This window comes from Rana temporaria (assembly GCF_905171775.1).
Source record: "Rana temporaria chromosome 2 unlocalized genomic scaffold, aRanTem1.1 chr2h, whole genome shotgun sequence".
Taxonomy (NCBI): domain Eukaryota; kingdom Metazoa; phylum Chordata; class Amphibia; order Anura; family Ranidae; genus Rana; species Rana temporaria.
This window is the reverse complement of record NW_024404413.1, coordinates 928,951-948,721: the sequence shown is the minus strand read 5'-3', so window position 1 is coordinate 948,721 and position 19,771 is coordinate 928,951. Positions and strand designations below refer to the sequence as shown.

At 47.5% G+C, this 19,771-nt stretch overlaps 1 protein-coding gene across 1 annotated transcript; it reads left to right on the top strand.

The window, feature by feature from the left end:
- The first annotated feature begins 329 nt into the window (after nucleotides 1–329).
- Nucleotides 330–18,556, top strand: LOC120921601 (zinc finger protein 271-like). The gene is made up of 2 exons (XM_040334107.1): nucleotides 330–499; nucleotides 16,084–18,556. The coding sequence occupies exon 2, from the start codon at nucleotides 16,382–16,384 to the stop codon at nucleotides 17,684–17,686; it is 1,305 nt and encodes a 434-aa protein (XP_040190041.1). The 5' UTR covers nucleotides 330–499; nucleotides 16,084–16,381; the 3' UTR covers nucleotides 17,687–18,556.
- The last annotated feature ends 1,215 nt before the right edge of the window (nucleotides 18,557–19,771 follow it).

Below are 19,771 nucleotides of genomic sequence, written 5' to 3'. Positions count from 1 at the left end.
CAGTGTAACCCCCCCCCCCCCCCCCCCCCATCAACAACCTTAATGCGAACAGAGGAGAAACCGGAGCGGTGTGTAGGTGACTGTTGAAGTAAAGAGAGCACAGGTGAGTGGCACCCCCTCCCCGCTCAACAACTTCAACCACCCAGCCCCCCCCCCCTTCCGCTCAACAACTGTCCCGCAGTGGATTTTTAAATTGTTGGGAGGTATGTGTATGCTTTATGTTAGAATTCAAGTTCAATTGTTACACCCAGTTCCTTTTATCATGTTGGGAAACAGTTAACAGGTTTGGTCATGTGATCTGGGGGGGGGGGCGGGGAGCTGTGGTTAGTTCTAAGATGGAGGCCGCTGAATAAGCACCAAGCTCATGCTTGTCTGCCTATCCTTCATGCTAAATCTTTACACTCGCCGAGGGCGCTGGAGACCCGAGGTACGCGGCCTCGGTCGGTCGGGTTGTGGCTTTAGTGGGCAGACCGCGCTACAGTCTGCATATCCTGGAGGGGTGAGAGTAAAATTCCGATCCTCTTCGCAGTCTCTCCTTGTAAACCTCACACAGCGGCTTATCTCCCTGTTATCTGAAATAGGGACTCTCTGATCATTAACCCTCTGTGACCTTGGTGCTAGGGGAGGACTGTGCTTTACTACTTCAATGGACGCATGCTTACATAAATGGTTAACTCTTTACAGCTCAATATCTGCAGGCTGGTGCTTCTGGAATCAATAGCATGTAACACCTTAGTGCAGGGGTGGCAAACAAGGCCCGCGGGCTAAATCCGGCCCGCCAGGCCTTGCTATGTGGTCCGCGCAGCTATGTTGGCACACCACGCGATCCGGTCCGCAGCCTTGGCCATAGGAAAGTCCCCGGCTTCGGCCTAGCTCCGGAGCAGCGGCCATCTTGGTACACCCGGCGGCGGCTGTTTTGTCAGGAAGTAACGTTTCACCGCCGCCATCTTGCTCCACCCCAGGCTCGCCTAGTAACCAGTGCACGGCGTGACACTCTGCACCGCCTCGGCTCACTGATTTTAGAACCGGGACCACAACAGCAGACACGAGGAAAAGGTATCTGAGATCTGCACCTGCAGGTAGGGGAGACACCATCACCCGGGGAGCATGGCTGTCTGTTCTGAGCGGAGGAGGGGGACACCTGTGACACCAGAGAGGAGGGGGACCAGTGTCACTGGGGTCCCCCTCCTCTCCTCTCTGGGGTCCCTCTCCTCTCTGGGGTCCCCCTCCTCTCTGGTGTCACTGGGGTCCCCCACCTCTCCTCTCTGGTGTCACTGGGGTCCCCCACCTCTCCTCTCTGGTGTCACTGGGGTCCCCCACCTCTCCTCTCTGGGGTCCCCCACCTCTCCTCTCTGGGGTCCCCCACCTCTCCTCTCTGGTGTCACTGGGGTCCCCCTCCTCTCTGGGGTCCCTCTCCTCTCTGGGGTCCCCCTCCTCTCCTCTCTGGGGTCCCCCACCTCTCCTCTCTGGGGTCCCCCTCCTCCCCTCTCTGGTGTCACTGAGGTCCCCCTCCTCTCTGTTGTCACTGGGGTCCCTCTCCTCTCTGGTGTCACTGAGGAGAGGAGGGGGACCCCAGTGACACCAGAGAGGAGGGGGACACCAGAGAGGAGGGGGACCCCAGTGACACCAGAGAGGAGGGTGACACCAGAGACGAGAGGAGGGGGTGACACCAGAGAGGAGGAGGCAGTGCACTCCTGAACCCTGCGCTCCCTACGCAGCGCACTCCTGAACCCTGCGCTCCCTATGCAGCGCAAGAAAACTGGAGTGCAGATACAACCGGCCCTTTGAGGGCAACCAAACTGCTGATGCGGCCCCCGATGAATTTGAGTTTGACACCCCTGCCTTAGTGTCTGTATATGTGCTTAAAGCTTTAAAGTCAGCATGGACATTTACCTCTCCGGAGCAGCGGCCATCTTGGTACACCCGGCGGCGTCTGTTTTGTCAGGAAGTAACGTTTCACCGCCGCCATCTTGCTCCACCCCAGGCTTGCCTAGTAACCAGTGCACGGCGTGACACTCTGCACCGCCTCGGCTCACTGATTTTTAGACCCGGGACCACAACAGCAGACATGAGGAAAAGGTATCTGAGATCTGCACCTGCAGGTAGGGGAGACACCATCACCCGGGGAGCATGGCTGTCTGTTCTGAGCGGAGGAGGGGGACACCTGTGACACCAGAGAGGAGGGGGACCAGTGTCACTGGGGTCCCCCTCCTCTCCTCTCTGGGGTCCCTCTCCTCTCTGGGGTCCCCCTCCTCTCCTCTCTGGTGTCACTGGGGTCCCCCACCTCTCCTCTCTGGGGTCCCCCACCTCTCCTCTCTGGGGTCCCCCACCTCTCCTCTCTGGTGTCACTGGGGTCCCCCTCCTCTCTGGGGTCCCCCTCCTCTCCTCTCTGGGGTCCCCCTCCTCTCCTCTCTGGGGTCCCCCACCTCTCCTCTCTGGGGTCCCCCTCCTCCCCTCTCTGGTGTCACTGAGGTCCCCCTCCTCTCTGGTGTCACTGGGGTCCCCCTCCTCTCCTCTCTGGTGTCACTGAGGAGAGGAGGGGGACCCCAGTGACACCAGAGAGGAGGGGGACCCCAGTGACACCAGAGAGGAGGGGGACCCCAGTGACACCAGAGAGGAGGGTGACACCAGAGACGAGAGGAGGGGGTGACACCAGAGAGGAGGAGGCAGTGCACTCCTGAACCCTGCGCTCCCTACGCAGCGCACTCCTGAACCCTGCGCTCCCTATGCAGCGCAAGAAAACTGGAGTGCAGATACAACCGGCCCTTTGAGGGCAACCAAACTGCTGATGCGGCCCCCGATGAATTTGAGTTTGACACCCCTGCCTTAGTGTCTGTATATGTGCTTAAAGCTTTAAAGTCAGCATGGACATTTACCTCTCCAGCGCGCCCGCGATGTCGGGCACCCGAAGCCGATCTATCGCTCGGCTTACCATCATCGGTAAGGGAATCAGGAAGTGAAGCCTTCTGGCTTCACTTCCTGGTTCCCTACTGCGACTCGTGCTGCGTAATGCCACTGGTCTCTGCTGTCTTCTGGGAACCGTGTGTCCCCCAGAAGACGTGGTATAGATTCCTGCGTGCGGCGGGCGGATTCCCTCTGGGAGCGATCCGTGACGACGGCGCGGCTATTCATTTATAGCCGCTCCGTCGCGATCGCTCCCCGGAGCTGAAGAACGGGGAGAGCCATATGTAAACACGGCTTCCCCGTGCTTCACTGTGGCGGCTGCATCGATCATGTGATCCCTTTTATAAGGGAGACTCGATCGATGACGTCAGACCTACAGCCACACCCCCCTACAGTTGTAAACACACACTAAGTGAACACTAAATCCTACAGCGCCCCCTTGTGGTTAACTCCCAAACTGCAACTGTCATTTTCACAATAAACAATGCAATTTAAATGCATTTTTTGCTTCCCAAAAATATGTCAAAATTGTCCGAAGTGTCCACCATAAAAATCGCTGATCGCCGCCAATAGTAGTAAAAAAATAATAATTAATAAAAATGCAATAAAACTATCCCCTATTTTGTAAACGCTATAAATTTTGCGCAAACCAATCGATAAACGCTTATTGCAATTTTTTTTTTTACCAAAAATAGGTAGAAGAATACGTATCGGCCTTAACTGAGGAAAAAAATATGTTTTTATATATGTTTTTGGGGGATATTTATTATAGCAAAAAGTAAAAAATTTCGCATTTTTTTTTCAAAATTGTCGCAAAAAATAAAAACCGCAGAGGTGATCAAATACCACCAAAAGAAAGCTCTATTTGTGGGGAAAAAAGGACGCCAATTTTGTTTGGGAGCCACGTCGCACGACCGCGCAATTGTCTGTTAAAGCGACGCAGTGCCGAATCGCAAAACCTGGCCTGGGCATTTAGCTGCAAAATGGTCCGGGGCTTAAGTGGTTAAAAGTGATGGGCTACGGAAAAATGGCAGAGATCGGTGACTATTTTTTTTTTTTTTTCTATAAGCAGTGAACTACTAGAAAATGGCGGCAATTGCTGTGATATGAAGCATAGAGAAAAGCATGGGATGAGCACTCCGTTTTATTTCTTTTCGGAATGAGGGTTAGGGGTTGCCATTAGGGGTATATTGAGTGATGCTGTTCCGTCAGATATGGTGTCCCGTTGGAATTGGTAACGGAAGTGACGTTCCGTCACCGCCATCTTCGCGGACACATCGGACACATTTTTGGGAATATTGTAATTTTCCCGGCGAAAAGTGCTATAAAAATGCACAGATTACTGTGAAAATGACAATGCAGTGAAGGGGTTAACCACTAGGTGGCGCTGAGGCGTTAAGTGTGCCCTAAGGGAGTGATTCTTACTGTAGGGAGGCGTGCCACACAGAAGAACGGGGAAGGTTTGTTTACAAGTCCTGTCAGGGAGAGGAGACCGATGGTGTGTCCCTTATACACAGGGACACCGATTGGTCACCTCCCTCAGTCAGTCCCCTCCCCCCCACAGTAAGAATCACTCCCAGGGAACATATTTAACCCTTTGATCGCCCCCCCCCCCATGTTAACCCCTTCACTGCCAGTGTCATTTTTACAGTAATCAGTGCATTTTTATAGCACTGGTCGCTGTAAAAATGTCAATGGTCCCAAAAAGTGTCCGATGTGTCCGCCATAATGTCGCAGTCCTGACAAGCAGATAACTGCCATTACTAGAACATTTTAAAAAATTTCATAATGCTATCCCCTATTTTGTAGGCACTATGGCCCGGATTCACGTAGAGCGGCGCATAGTTATGCCGGCGTAGCGTATCGAATATACGCTACGCCGACGAAGCGCAGAGCGGCGAGCACTGTATTCACAAAGCCGGCGTAATGTAAATCCGTAGGCGTAAGCCGGCCTAATTCAAAGTAGGTGGAAGTGGGCGCGATCCATTTAAATGAAGCGTGACCCCATGCAAATGATGGGTGGAATGAACGGCGCATGCAGCGTCCCGTGGACGCAACCCAGTGCGCATGCTCAGAATCGCATCGGAACGTACGCCTAAAACACGTCGAATCACTGCCTACGACTTGAACGTAACCTACGCCCAGCCCTATTCACGTACTACTACGTAAACAACGTAAAATACGACGGCTGTGTTCCCTGGTCTATACCTTTTGCATGAGTTGCGCCTCATATATGGGGAATAACTTTACGTCTGGCGTGCGACCTACGTAAACCGCGTATATTATGCTCCGGGGCGCAAGTACGTTCGTGGATCGGCGTATCTCACTCATTTGCATATTCAAATCGTAAATCAATGGCAGCGCCCCTTGCGACCAGCGTAAATATGCGCCCACGAAACGATGGCGTAGAAAACTTACGTCGGTCATAGGAAGCCTATTTTCAGGTGTATCTAGTTCTGTGGGCACGGCACACAGATACAACGGCGCACATTTACACTTACGCGGCGTATCTCGAGATACGTCGGCGTAAGTGCTACGTGAGTCCGGGCCTATAACTTTTGCGCAAACCAATCAATATACGCTTATTGCGATTTATTTATTTTTTTATACCAAAAATATGTAGAAGAATTGGCCTAAACTGAGGAAAAAATATAATTATTTTTTATTAATAAATTGGGATTTTATTATAGCAAAAAGTAATAGATATTGGGGCAGATCCACAGAGCGAGTACGCCGGCGTATCTACTGTACTTTCAAATTTCCCGCGTCGTATCGTTGTTTTGAATCCTCAAACCAAGATACGACGGCTTCTGGGTTAGATCCGACAGGTGTACGTCTTCAGATCTAAGATGCAATTCTTCGGCGTCCGCTGGGTGGCGTTCACGTCGTTTTCCGCGTCGGGTATGCAAATTAGCGATTTCCGACGATCCACGAACGTACGAGCGGCCGTCGCATTTTTTTACGTTGTCTGTAGTCGGCTTTTTCTGGCGTATAGTTAAAGCTGCTATTTCGTCGCGTATAGTTACACATGCCATGTTAAGTATGGCCGTCGTTCCCGCGTTTAATTTGAATTTTTTTTTCTTTTTTTTTTTTCGTAAGTCGCCCGTGAATTGGGATGGACGTAATTTACGTCCACGTCAAAACAATGACGTCCTTGCAACGTAATTTAGCGCAATGCAGGAATATTTAGGAACGGAGCATGCGCAGTTCGTTCCGACAGAAGCCGAACGTCATTGCGCAGGCGCCGTATAGAGTCTGCTCTATACGGCGCCTGCGCAGCGACGTTCGGCTTCTTTCGGAAAGTCGTGATGCGCAGTATGCGCCCGTCGGAGGAACGTCAATCAACTAGGAACGCCCACCGCCAAGGGACGAAACGGCGATATCGAGGTATGTACTAAAAAAACAACAAAAGCCAGCCTACCCGCAGTGTAACGGGTCTTACGAATGTATTGTTAGAAATTTGTTTTAGGGGGAACCACCCCTTTAATCTTGAAATGTAGTTCTAGGCTTAGCAAATGCAAATCAATTCAATGTAGAGTTCTAAGGAAGAGAATTGCCTCTGCCAGATCCTCTTTCATAGAGGCTCTTAAGTCAGACTTTATTATTTTTAGGGCTGAAAATAATCTTTCGACACTGACTTGGGTGGGTGGCATTGCAGTAACTATTCTGGCCACATCACTAACGATCTCTGGATAAACAAGGATGGCTTCTTCAACAGGAAGTTTTGATGAGCGATCGTACTTTTCAACTTCTTTTAGTGCTTTATAAAACTCCTGTTGGAATTTTTTTTTTTAATTCCAATCTAAATTTAGTAGGAGTCGGAGTCGGTGCATTGTTTGCCGACTCCGACTCCAACTCCAGGTACCCAAAATTTCCCCCGACTCCGACTCCACAGCCCTGGTTAAAAGCAGCGGACCTCTGTCAGATTAGCAAACCTGTGAGATCGGCGGGGCTCGCCGCTGCTTTTAAAACTCAACATGCAAACAGTCATACGGAGTTCTAAGTCCTGTATATCACTATAGAACCTCAGTTTACTGTTCTAAATAAGTGTAAAATGTTAAACTCCGGGGGGTGTACAAAGCTTGTCCCCTTCTCACTGTATCCTTAGGCTGGACGAGTGCGGGTGTAGCAAGATGGCGGTGTTTCGTCACATTCGGCTACCCATCACGGTTTTAGTGTGCTGTTTTGACGTAAAAGTGTTGGAACGCATATGGCGGCAGTGCAAACTTTTTTTCAGCGGAACGTCGCTTCCGGAGCACACTGATGGGTAGTAGGGTGACCACATTTCCAAACTACCATTCAGGGACACCCTCCCTTCCCAAAAATCGGATTGTGCTGTAACGAATCACAGCACAGGGATTGGACGCAGGAGGCGGGATTTATAATTTCTCCAATCACAAGCAGGGGACGGGGATTGTGCTCCTCCAGGCTTTCCCGGCCAGGACAAGTACTGTCAGTGAGTAAAGAAGTGATGTGGTGGCCTTTTTTGGGGGCATCAGATTGGCCCTGGGGGGTGGCTGTGTCAGTTTCATTCAGGGACACTGGGGTAGATTCAGGAAAGAATTACGCTGGCGTATCCATAGATACGCCGCGTAATTCCAAAGCTGCGCCGGCGTATCTACTTTCTGTATTGAGAAAGCTAGATACGCCGACATTAGCCTAAGATACGACTGGCATAAGTCTCTTACGCCGTCGTATCTTGGGGTGCATTCTCACGCTGGCCGCTAGGTGGCGCTTCCGTAGTTGTCAGCGTAGAGTATGCAAATTACATACATATTCACAAACGTACGTGCTCCCGGCGGTAGTTTTTTACGTCGTTTGCGTAAGTCGGTTTCGTCGTAACGTTGCTCCTGCTATTAGGAGGCGCAGCCAATGTTAAGTATGGACGTCGTTCCCGCGTCGCGATTTGAAAATTTTGCCTAAGTCGTCCGTGAATGGCGCTGGACGCCATTTATGTTCATGTCAAAACCATTGACGTCCTTGCGACGTCATTTACCGCAATGCACGTCGGGAAATTTTAGGGACGGCGCATGCGCAGTACGTTCGGCGCGGGAAAGCGCCTAATTTAAATGATCCACGCCCCCTACCAGATCATTTGAATTACACGCGCTTACGCCGGCCCCTTTTACGCTACGCCGCCGCAACTTACGGAGCAAGTGCTTCGTGAATACATCGCTTGCTCCTGTAATTTACGGCGGCGTAGCGTAAAGACGATACGCCGCGCCGCCGTATCAGTGCGCGCCCCTACCTGAATCTACCCCACTGTGTTGTCCTGGAATAAATGTGCCCGGGACAGACCTGCAAAATGGGCAATCCAGGACACATGGTCACCCTAATGCAGTGTTTCTCAAGGCGCACCAACAAGTCATGTTTTCAGGATTTCCCTCAGATGAAATGGCTGTGGTAATTACTAAGGCAGTGAAACTGATTAAATCACCTGTGCAAAATTAATGGAAAGCCTGAAAACATGACCTGTTGGGGGCGCCCTGAGGGCGGGAGTTGAGAAACACTGCCCTAATGGGTAGCCATATGTGACGAGAAACCACCTTTCTCTAATTATAAAGATGGGCTACGAGAAAATGGCGGCACCCGGAGACTGAATTCATTTACAATAGGGGTCTACAAGAAAATGGCGGCGATTGTTGCTATATAAAGCATGGAGAAAACGTCAGCTAATCAGAAATCCCAGAGGAAGTCATGAGATTATGGCAAAACCGGTAGGAGGAGCTTGATCAGCTGACGTTTAAAGGAATCAGGAAGTGTTGCAGAGCAGGCACTGAATAGGGGGAATACCGTGTAACCGGGGGTGCAGAACCGGACTACAGGTGACTCTATCATCCGTCTGCACGTTAGAGGGGATTTTTATTGCAAATGTGAGTTGTATGTATGTGGAGTTATATCTGTGAGTAAACCTTTTTAAACGTCATCACACTATTGCATGCCTCTGTCATTTCTCGCATGCGATATATATGAGGCGAGTCTTTAACCACTTCCATACCGCGCCTTTCCTGGCACTTCTCTCCTTCATGTAAAATTCATCTTTTTTTTTTTTTTTGCTAGAAAATTACTCAGAACCCTCAAACATTATTTATATATATTTATTAGCAGACACCCTAGGGAATAAAGTGGCGGTCATTGCAACTTTTTATCTCGCACGGTATTTGCGCAATAATTTTTCAAATTACTTTTTTTTGGGGGGGGGGGGGGGGGGGGGGAACGGTTTCATGAATTAAAAAATAACAAAACACTAAAGTTAGCCCAATTGTTTTGCATAATGTGAAAGATGATGTTACGCCGAGTAAATGGTTACCCAACACGTCCCGCTTTTTAAAATTGCGCACACTCGTGGAATGGAGCCAAACTTCGGTACTTAAAAATCTCCATAGGCGACGCTTTTAATTTTTAATTTTTTACAGGTTACCAATTTAGAGTTACAGAGGAGGTCTAGTGCTAGAACGGCGATACCTCACATGTGTGGTTTGAACGGCGTTTACATATGTGGGCGGGACTTACATGCGCGTTTGATTCTGGGCGCGAGCTACTGGAGACAGGGGCGTTTTTAAAAATGTTTTATATATTTATTTTTTTGCACTCTTCTCTTTTTTTTTTTTTATCACTTTTATTCCTATTACAGGGAATGTAAACATCCCTTGTAATTGGAAATGTGTGTGACAGGTCCTCTTTATGGAGAGATGTGGGGGGGTCAATAAGACCTCCCCCTCCCCCACATCTCTCCTCCAGGCTGGAAAGCATGAGATCGGGAAAATAAATTGACCGATCTCATGCTTTCAGCCGCAATTGCGGCTTTGTTTACTTCCGGGTACCCGGGCGTGACGTCATCACATCGCGCCCGGGCCTCCGACGGTCATAGGGATGGCTGGTCACCAGAAATATCTATGCGCTTCATTCGGCGGCGGCCGATTTGTTCTTTGGGTCCCCGATGGCACGGGAGAGCCCGGAGAAGCACCGGATGGCGTTGGGAGGGGGCGGACGTCCCCTCCCGCCGCCTGTAAGAACGATCAAGAGGCGGAACCGCCGCTATGATCGTTCTTATGGTGCGCAGAATCGCTGCCTGGGGAAAAAAGGATATCTGAATGATGACTGTAGCTGCCCCCGTCATTCAGATATCCCCCCCCCCCCCCACTGAAGTCCAGGACGTCACATGACGTCCTACGGTACGGAAGTGGTTAAACAAACCAGGAGGAGCAAGAGATCCTGTGTTCCACAAAGCAGAGTCCCGTAATCTAAATAGGAAAGAAAGGAGGATCTCTGCACGCCACTGCCAGTAATTACAGGCCTATTGTTTAAGCCCTTAAAGTGAGGGCACACCTGGTGGTGGTGGGGGGGGGGGGGGGGGGGTGTGGACAGCGCATGAAGACACCATTATCACAAGATGAATGCCATTAACCGCTTCAGCCCCGGACCATTTTGCTGGTCAATGACCAGGCCACTTTTTGCAATTCGGCACTGCGCCGCTTTAACAGACAATTGCACGGTCATGCGACGTGGCTCCCAAACAAAATTGGCGTCCTTTTTCCCCCACAAATAGAGATTTCTTTTGGTGGTATTTGATCACCTCTGCAGTTTTAATTTTTTGCGCTATAAACAAAAATAGAGCGACAATTTTTTTTTTATTTTTTTATATATATATATATTTTTTACTTTTTGTTATAATAAATATCCCCCAAAAATATATAAAACAACTTTCTTTGTTTCCCCCTCAGTTTAGGCCGATACATATTCTTCTACTTTTCGTAAAAAAAAAAAATAAATCACAATAAGCGTTTGGTTTGCGCAAAAGTTATAGCGTCTACAAAATAGGGGGTAGTTTTATGGCATTTTTTATTATTATTTTATTTACTTGTAATGGCGGCGATCAGCGTTTTTTTTACCGGCTTTTCCTGTTTACATCGTGATCAGCCGTGATTGGTGTTGCGGGGTGTCAGACTGACACCCCCGCAACAACGATCGCCGCAATGAGCGCCCCCAGGGCTCAATATCCTGAAGACGTCATATGACGTCCAGTCAGGGTATTGAAACCACTTTGCCGCCGTCATTTTGCTATATGGCGGGCGGCAAGTGGTTAAGGGAGGAGGACTGTTTCCCGTGTTCAGTTATACCTGGATCTACTGTCTTCTATTTGCTATCCCTTCACCTTTCTACTGTTTGACCGAGAATTATCGCTCTCGCTCTAACGATCGCGGCGACACCTCACATGTGTGGTTTGAACACCGCTTTCATATGTGGGCGCTGCTCACGTATGCTTTCGCTTCTGCCCGCGAGCTCGGTGGGGTGGGGCGTGTTCCTGGCTCCTAACTTTTTTAGCTGGCTCCTAGATTCCAAGCAAATTTGTCAAGCTTTGTATTAAGATATGACAATAGTAAACATATAGAAAGAATACATGATATGTAAAAACCGTATCTGATACGATATATGATACAGTTGTATGAGCTGGTCAATGTCCTGGTGCTCTCTAATTAGACCACGAAAATCAGGGCGTCTCCGTCCTAATCACAATGGCCTAATTGCAGGACTCGCACCCCCCTCCTGCAGTAGAGCGGCCGTGAGACACGTGACCGGCCTGAAGACGGCTCTAAATCACTATTTACAACCCACATTTTTCAAGAAGGGTATAGTGTGCTCTGCTAGGCTCTAAGGCTCTATTCACACTAATGCGTTTTTAGTGCATTTTGCAGAAATGCAGGGAATATTTTTTTAACATGGGCTCCTATGGAACATGTTAACATCAATGCATTTTTGTGCCTCTGCTTTTTTGGAAAGGGTCGGGGGACTTTGTTCCCGCAAAATGCAGCGTTTTGCATGTAACAGGCTTCAATGATCCTATTCCAAAACACAAGTACTGCGTTTTTGACGCGATTTGTATTTTTGTTTTTTTTAAACTGTATATAAACTGGTTGCTAAGGAAGGGGCCCGGAAGCCGGCCGCCGCGTCCTTAACAACCGATGAGTCATCCAGCTGTCAGCAGGCTTCCCACCGCATGTAAAAAAAAAACATTGCCGGCTAAAAAAAACAGCGTGGAGTCCCCCCATGTGCCTACCAGGCCCCTTGGGACTAGTATGGATTTGGAGAGCACCCCCATTCCAAAATTTAAAAAAAAAATGGCGTGGGGGTCCCCCCAAAATCCATACCAGACCCTTATCTCAGCATGCAGCCCGGCAGGTCAGGAAAGGGAGGGGACATCAACATGGGGCCAAAGTGCTTTGGGGTGGGAAGCCCGCAGGCAGCTGATGACTCATCGGTTGTTAAGGTTGCGGCTTCCCAGCCCCCTCCTTAGCAACCAGTGTAAAAAAGAAACTTTAAAAACGCGTTGCAAACGTGTTTAAAAATGCATTGATGTGAATTGAGCCTAATAGAGTCTGGCAGAGTTTTAGTTATATGGGTTGACAAACCCTTTAAATTGCAACTAAAGGCAAAACTGTGCCTCCATTAGGGAGATTCACCCCCTCTATTTGTCCTGGTTACCATTATCATTGAAAGGGAAAGTAAAGGACAATCCACAAATGTTGGGTTGTCCCCAGAAAATTAATAAAGGGGAAAACTTCCAATGGGAACACTAGTTCTGGTGACCTGGGGTTGCCCAAGGAATTTCCTCTCACTTCTTGTTTGGCTGTGGGACAGGAAGTGAAATCTCCCCAATGGGACACAGATGGTGACACAAAATTTATTTTTTGCTTATAGTTCTACTTTAACCACTTTAAGACCAGCCACTTTGTTTGACCGCGGCACAAGGTCTCCTGCACAAATCGCTATAGCTGTACGGCAGCTCGTGCAGGCTCAGTTGTGGACGGGCAGCGGGAGCGTGCCCATGGGTCGGGAGGACTTGATGTACTCTAGGCAGAACATGTTAGATATTTAAATACATGTCCAACAGAGTTGAACAGCCCCGCCCAGGGGGCGGTCCATCCGGACATAACCTTCCGCCCTGCAGTCAGCAGCAATTTTTTTTGCCTAGTAGAGGAGTAGGACCCGTCTCCCTTTTGGGCCCAGAGTCAAAGACATTTTTTATTTTATTTTTGTGATTCTTCTATCAACTGCCGGCTGGGTGACAGGCTGGATATTATAGATCCTTGTAGTCCCCCCAGTCCGGCCATCGAGTGTGAGCAGACCTTAGCTACACGTTGGGTTGGCCACGACATACCCCATGGCTCCAGGGGTGGCCGGTGAGCTTATGCTCTGGGGTCCGCATATGACTGGGCTGCTTGCTGTCTCACTTACAGTGGACTGGGCCGACAGCTACTCCGTACTTCTCGGTTGTAAGTCTGTCAGGGATGCACCAGCAGGTCCTCACAAGGACTGGTAAGTACGGTTCCTCCTGCCTCAGCAGGATGGAACAGCTGGGCATTCCTGGGATTAGGGGGTTCTCCTGTCCTCCCTTTCCCTGCTCTCTGTCACATTTCCCCTCCTGCTCTCGCGGGGCTCACTGCGACCAGGGCGTACCTGTGGGACTCCGGGTCCCAGTTGGGGACTGTGGGGTGTCGGCCCGTTTTTTCTGTGGGGGTGCTCTGCCTTCGGGAGGTCTCTGCCTTGGCCTTCTCGTCCACATCACGGTGCTCAGGCGCCCTTTTGGCTGCCCCGACGCCATTGTTGGTGTGCCTGCTGTTTTCTATGTATTTTCCCATTGGTGGTCATTTTGCTGTGTCGGTCGGTATTGCGGGCAGCCACATTTTCTTGTGGTCGCGCCCTTTTTAGGTTTAGGTTTGTACTGCTTGTTACGAACTGAGCTGCTGACTGCAGGGCGGAGGGTTATGTCCAGAGGGACCACCCCCTGGGCGGGGCTATTCAACTCTTTTAAAGTAACATGTTTTTAAATATCTAACATGTTCTGCCTAGTCCTCTCCTATGAACAGGAACATAACCCATATGTCAAGACTTGTGAAGGCTGTGTCCCTCCATGGACAACAGAGAAGGATTTTATAGTGAGTACTGTAAGGTTGGTGGTTCAACTAGACCCGGGTTTTTTAGGACTTCTGGATGTATGGAGCTCTCTGATGCATCGGCGAGTCAGAACACGCACAGCAATATGATGAATCCAAAACTAGTCTTTATTTCTCGTGTGTACTTGCACCTAATCAAATTGTACAAGAAAAGGAATGCCCCTGGCTCAGCCAATCGTATTTAAGTAATTAGGTTATACAAGTAATACTCGTCACAATTATGACATAGGAATGTGTAAAATATAGCAATCTATTTTCTGTGTGACCGTCTAAAACCTTGTAACGGTCACCACCGCTTACGATATTCCATTCCATCAACCCACGACAGCTTATCCGACAGTTCGACACATCAGACACGATCCATAAGAATTCCCTCAGAAAGACGAGACATACGCTCTGTGTTCTGAGTCAAATGAATGAACCAATGCTTTAATGGTTAGCTCTCTTATATACAGTACAGGCATGTTACAGTTAATCAAAGGAACAAAGAAACTCTCCACCCACACATCACACAATGGGACTTCAATCACATTCTTTTAGATAATGACATTCAGAGGAGTTGATTATCCCCCAGACGTCCGGACTCCGATACTAAGCGATTCACCTGCATAATACACATTCCTATGTCAGACGTTCTGTCTCTGACAATAAGCTATTTACACCTGATCATCAATAGGCTTTTCACACCATACAGTGTCATTAGCATCACATAATGGAATTGTCTAGGAGCAGATGCAATTAACACCTCAAAAGCATGTGTCCCCCCCCATTGAATGAAAACACTCCATTTGGAGTCAGACTTTAACAACTTGTAATATTCCAAGATATCCTGCAAAACATAAATTATCAGTAATGTCCCATCTCATGTAATCTATAATTATTATTTCTCAGTCACCCTATGCCCAAAAGGGGGCACAGGATGACCCAAGAGTCATTAGTGACGCTGGCACAGGAGTACCCCCCATCCTTCAAAAGTCGCTGGGTGTCACGGACCATTCTGTTACACTTGTTCCCTCTGCACGCCTTATCTATGTTATTGTTCTCTGCTCAGTACATAACATTTGGCAAGGTTGTTCTTAGCTTCTGTGTAATTAATCCTAGAAGCTCTGGGTTAAAGGATACATCTATATACAAGCATTGATTACTATGGGGGTACTCTAGCAAGCCTTACAATGCATTGATATTATGGGGGAACTCTAGCCTTACAAGTACAAAAAAATCTTATATTTTTTTTCAAAATTGTTGCACTTTTTTTGTTTATCGTGAAAAAAAAAAAAAAGAGGTGATCAAATACCACCAAAATAAAGCACTATTTTGTGGGGAGAAAAAAAAGGACATCCATTTTCTTCGGGCACAGCGTCGCACGAGCTAAAGCGGGGTTCCGGGCATAATTATTTTTTGCAAGCTAAAATTAATCGCATTATCTCAATTATGAACGACACTATGAGAATGTAGGAGATGTTGGCTCTTGATAACTTCACCTTTGATAATTATAAACTGCTGTGGCTCATCTGGCGCTGCTTTTCATCCTCTGACACGCTGACGAACATGTTGTCATCCCAGACATGATCGCTACTTAGGTTGGGTCTCTCTTTTCCCGCACTCCCTATATTATCTCCTCCGACTGAACTATCAGCAACTCGAACGCTTTACTTTGACCACTCCCTAACTTTTTTCCTCTTTTTTTCTTTCCTCGTCCCCCCTCTTCTCCCGTCTCTCTACCCCCTTCTTTTCCTACCTTCTAACACCCTAGATTCTTGATTCCCCAATTTTATTTCGGTTTTTGTCCTGTTTGTCTTTTTTTTTTTTTTTTCTGTTTTTATTTTTATTTTTTTCCCTTTTGGTCTTTTTGTTCTCCTACTAGAAATCCTGGTTGCAATTATACCTACTATTTTTTTTCTCTCTGGCACAGTAATGCCCAGAGACTCCGGGGCTGAAGTGGTTAAGTGTGCACTTTTTGGATTTTTAGATGCACTTGTCAAATGTACCTGCAAATTGAACACAAGCACATTCCTCCATAACTGTGCAGCACAGTACTCTGACGATTCATGAATGAGAATCTCCTGCAGGAAATTATTATAAACTGTTAATTTTGCCGTCTAATAGGAATAATATAGTGTCCTCATTTAAACATGCGTGTGTGTGTGTGTGTGTGTGTGTGTGTGTGTGTGTGTGTGTGTGTGTGTATATATAATTAATGTTTTTTTTTTTTTCCTCTGTACAGGTGGATTGATGCACCAAGTTTTCGATCATGTTGGTCTTCATCAATACAGCTAAGCCATATGGCCGTCTTATGTGACTGAAAGTCTTTATTGGAGGATTCGCACAGGACACAAGTCCTATCCGTGTTCTAAAAGTCATAAATGTTTTAAATCCTCTTGATCATTGATCCAGCCTCAGAGAACAGGAGAGAAGTAATTTCAGTGTTCTGGAAGTGACCGTAAAGTAGTCCAACCCATATATACATAAGAGAAGTAATTTCAAGCTCCTTTTCTTGTTTGGAATTTGCCAAAGGTTTTACAATGGAGGCAAAACGTATCGCACACAAGAAGGTTCACACCGGAGAGAAGATGTATAAGTGTTCTGAATGTGACCAAGCTTGTACAAGGAGGTATGGTCTACTCATACATCAGAGGATTCACACTAAAGAGAGGCCGTATCCATGTTCTAAATGTGACAAATCTTTTAGACAGAGGGGAAGTCTCGCCAGCCACGAGAAGGTTCACACTGGAGAGAGGTCGTATGAGTGTCCCGAATGTGGCAAAGCTTTTGCGAGGAAGGATGGTCTTCGCTTACATCAGAAGAGTCACACTAAAGAGAGGCCGTATCCGTGTCCTGAATGCGGCAAATCTTTTAGACAGAAGGGATATCTTATCCGCCACCAGAGGATTCACAGTGGAGTTAAGCCGTTTAAGTGTTCTGAATGTGACAAAGTTTTTACATCCAAGTCGGAACTCGTCACGCATCTGAGGGTTCACACTGGAGAGAAGCCTTATCCGTGTTCAGAATGTGATAAAGCTTTTAGGCAATCAACGGATCTTCTCAAACACCAGAGGATCCACAGCGGAAATAGGCCATATAAGTGTTCTGAATGCGACAAAGCTTTTACAGTGAAGACAAAGCTTATCATACACCAGAGGATTCACACTGGAGAGAAACCATTTCAGTGTTCAGAGTGTGATAAAGCTTTCAGAGACAATTCAGTTCTTATTAGTCACCTGAAGACTCACACTGGAAAGAAGCCGTATCAATGTTCTGAATGTGACAAAGCTTTTGCACAGAAGGGAAGTTTTATCGCACACCAGAGGCTCCACACAGGAGATAGGCCATATAAGTGTTTAGAATGTAATAAAGCTTACTCATCAGAGTCTAAACTCATCGTACACCAGAGGAATCACACAGGAGAAACCCCATATCAGTGTTCTGAATGTAGTAAAGCTTTTACAGTAGAGTCAAGCCTTATCAGACACAAGCGGATTCACACTGGAGAGAAGCCATATCAATGTTCTGAATGTAGTAAAGCTTTTACAGTATCGTCGAGCCTTCTCGCACACCAGAGGATTCACACTGGAGAGAAGCCATATGCGTGTTCTGAATGTGACAAAGCCTTTAAAACCAGGCCAGAGTTTATCCTACATCAGAGGGTTCACACTGGAGAGAAACCATATAAGTGTTCTGAATGTAACAGAGCTTTTTCAGTAGAATCGAGCCTTATCAGACACCGCAGGCTTCACACCGGAGAGAAGCCATTTCAGTGTTTAGAATGTGAAAAAGCTTTTAGATGGAAGCAAGATCTTAATGCACACCAGAAGATTCACACTGGATAGAAGCCATTTCAGTCTTCTGAGCGTGGCAGTGCCGTTACAAACTCTGCAAACACCAGAGGACTCGCAAGCTTCAGCAGCAGAGAAGAAATTCTAACAATAGGGGGATGTTAAAGGGATAAGGAGCGAAGGTGCAATGAAAGAGTTGTGGGTGTCTCAATAGTTTCGCACCTCAAGTCATCTCACCAGCTCGTAAAAACTGTATAATTCTACTGAATTGGTGAGAAAATTGGAATGTAATCGATGAATGCATTGAGTTTAATACTTCTGTCCACGAGACATACATGTAGTCTTTTGACTATTTTCTCTTTTTTTTGATAATTTTTTTTCAGAAAAGCATCAATGACTAAGCTTTTTGTTTTCTTTAGTATTCTCGTCTGGATTCTTTTTATAGAGCTTTGACCGAACATGTAATGCATTTGCATAATTTACTAACTGAGCTGTGTTCCCAAGTGTCCTTATCGGATCCTAAGCTAGTACACGGCCAACACTTCCTCCATACCAGAGACTGGGTAGCAGTCAAGTGGCATCATGCCAATCCTCTGAAGCCTCAGTGGGAGGGTTCTTTTCAAGTTCTGTTGACTATTGCTATATCAGTCAAGGTTGAGGGCTCCAGCTAAGCCCATCTTGTCCACATCTTCCCCCCCCCCCCCCATAATCAATGGTTTCTTTCCATGTTCTACCTCTTCAAACGAATGACTGCTTCTCAGGCAGGTCTGCAGCTGAGACACCCACCAGTGAGAGGTTTCTGGTGAGAAAGCAACTTCCTTTGGGGTAAACTTTTTTTTTTTTTTGCAAACAATACTTTTTGTCCCTGGAAATGTTGCAACATTGGGGCAGATCCACGTACCTTTCCGCCGGGCGCAGCGTATCTAAGATACACTACGCCGCCGTAACTTATCTTTTTTTTTTCGAATCCTGAAAGAATTTGCGCGGGTGAGTTACGGCGGCGTAGTGTATCTCTCGCGGCGTAAGGGCGCGGAATTCAAATGGATATAATGGGGGAGTGTTTTATGTTAATACGTCGTGACCCAACGTTTTTTTTTTTTTTTTTTTGGAACTGCGCATGCACCGTCCCTGGGGGTATCCGAGTGCGCATGCTCGAAATTATTAAACCGGAACCAGCCAATGCTTACGACAGTGACGTCATTCTACGCAAATTCCTATTCGTGAACGACTTACGCAAACAACGTAAAAAATTCAAAATTGTACGCGGGAAGGACGCCCATACTTAACATTGAGTACGCGTCATAATAGCAGCTTTAACTAATACGCCGGAAAAAGCCGAACAAAAACGATGTAAAAAAATGCGCCGGACGTACGTTCGTGGATCGCAGTAAATGGCTAATTTGCATACTCAACGCGGATTTCGACGGAAACGCCACCTAGCGGCCGCCGAAAAATTGCATCTAAGATCCGACGGCATACGAAGACGTACGCCTGTCGGATCTAGCCGAGATGCCGTCGTATCTATTGATACGCCGCGTAACTTCTAAGATGCGCCGGCGTATCTTTGTTTTATATCCACAAAACAAGATACGCCTGAATGTGGGCTAGATCCGACTGACGCACGTCTTAGTACGCCATCAGATCATAGGTGCATATTTACGCTGGCCGCTAGGTGGCGCTTCCGTTGATTTACACGTAGAGTATGCAAATTAGCTAGATACGCTGATTCTCAGAACGTACGTCCGCCCGGCGCATATTTTTTTACGTCGTTTACGTAAGGCTTTTTTCGGCGTAACGTTACCCCTGGGTCTATGAGGCGTAGGCAATGTTAAGTATGGACGTCGGGACAGCGTAGAATTTTCCGTCGTTTGCGAATAGGGCTTTGCGTAAATTACGTTCACGTCGAAAGCATTGACTATTTGCAACGTGATTTCGAGCATGCGCACTGGGATACCCCCACGGACGGCGCATGCGCCATTAAAAAAAAAAAAACGTCATTTACGTGGGGTCAAGATGAATTGACATAAAACACGCCCACATCTTAGTCATTTGAATTGCGCGCCCTTACGCCGACACATGTACACTACGCCGCCGTAACTTGCGGCGCAAATTATTTCTGGATACGGAAACTACGCTCTA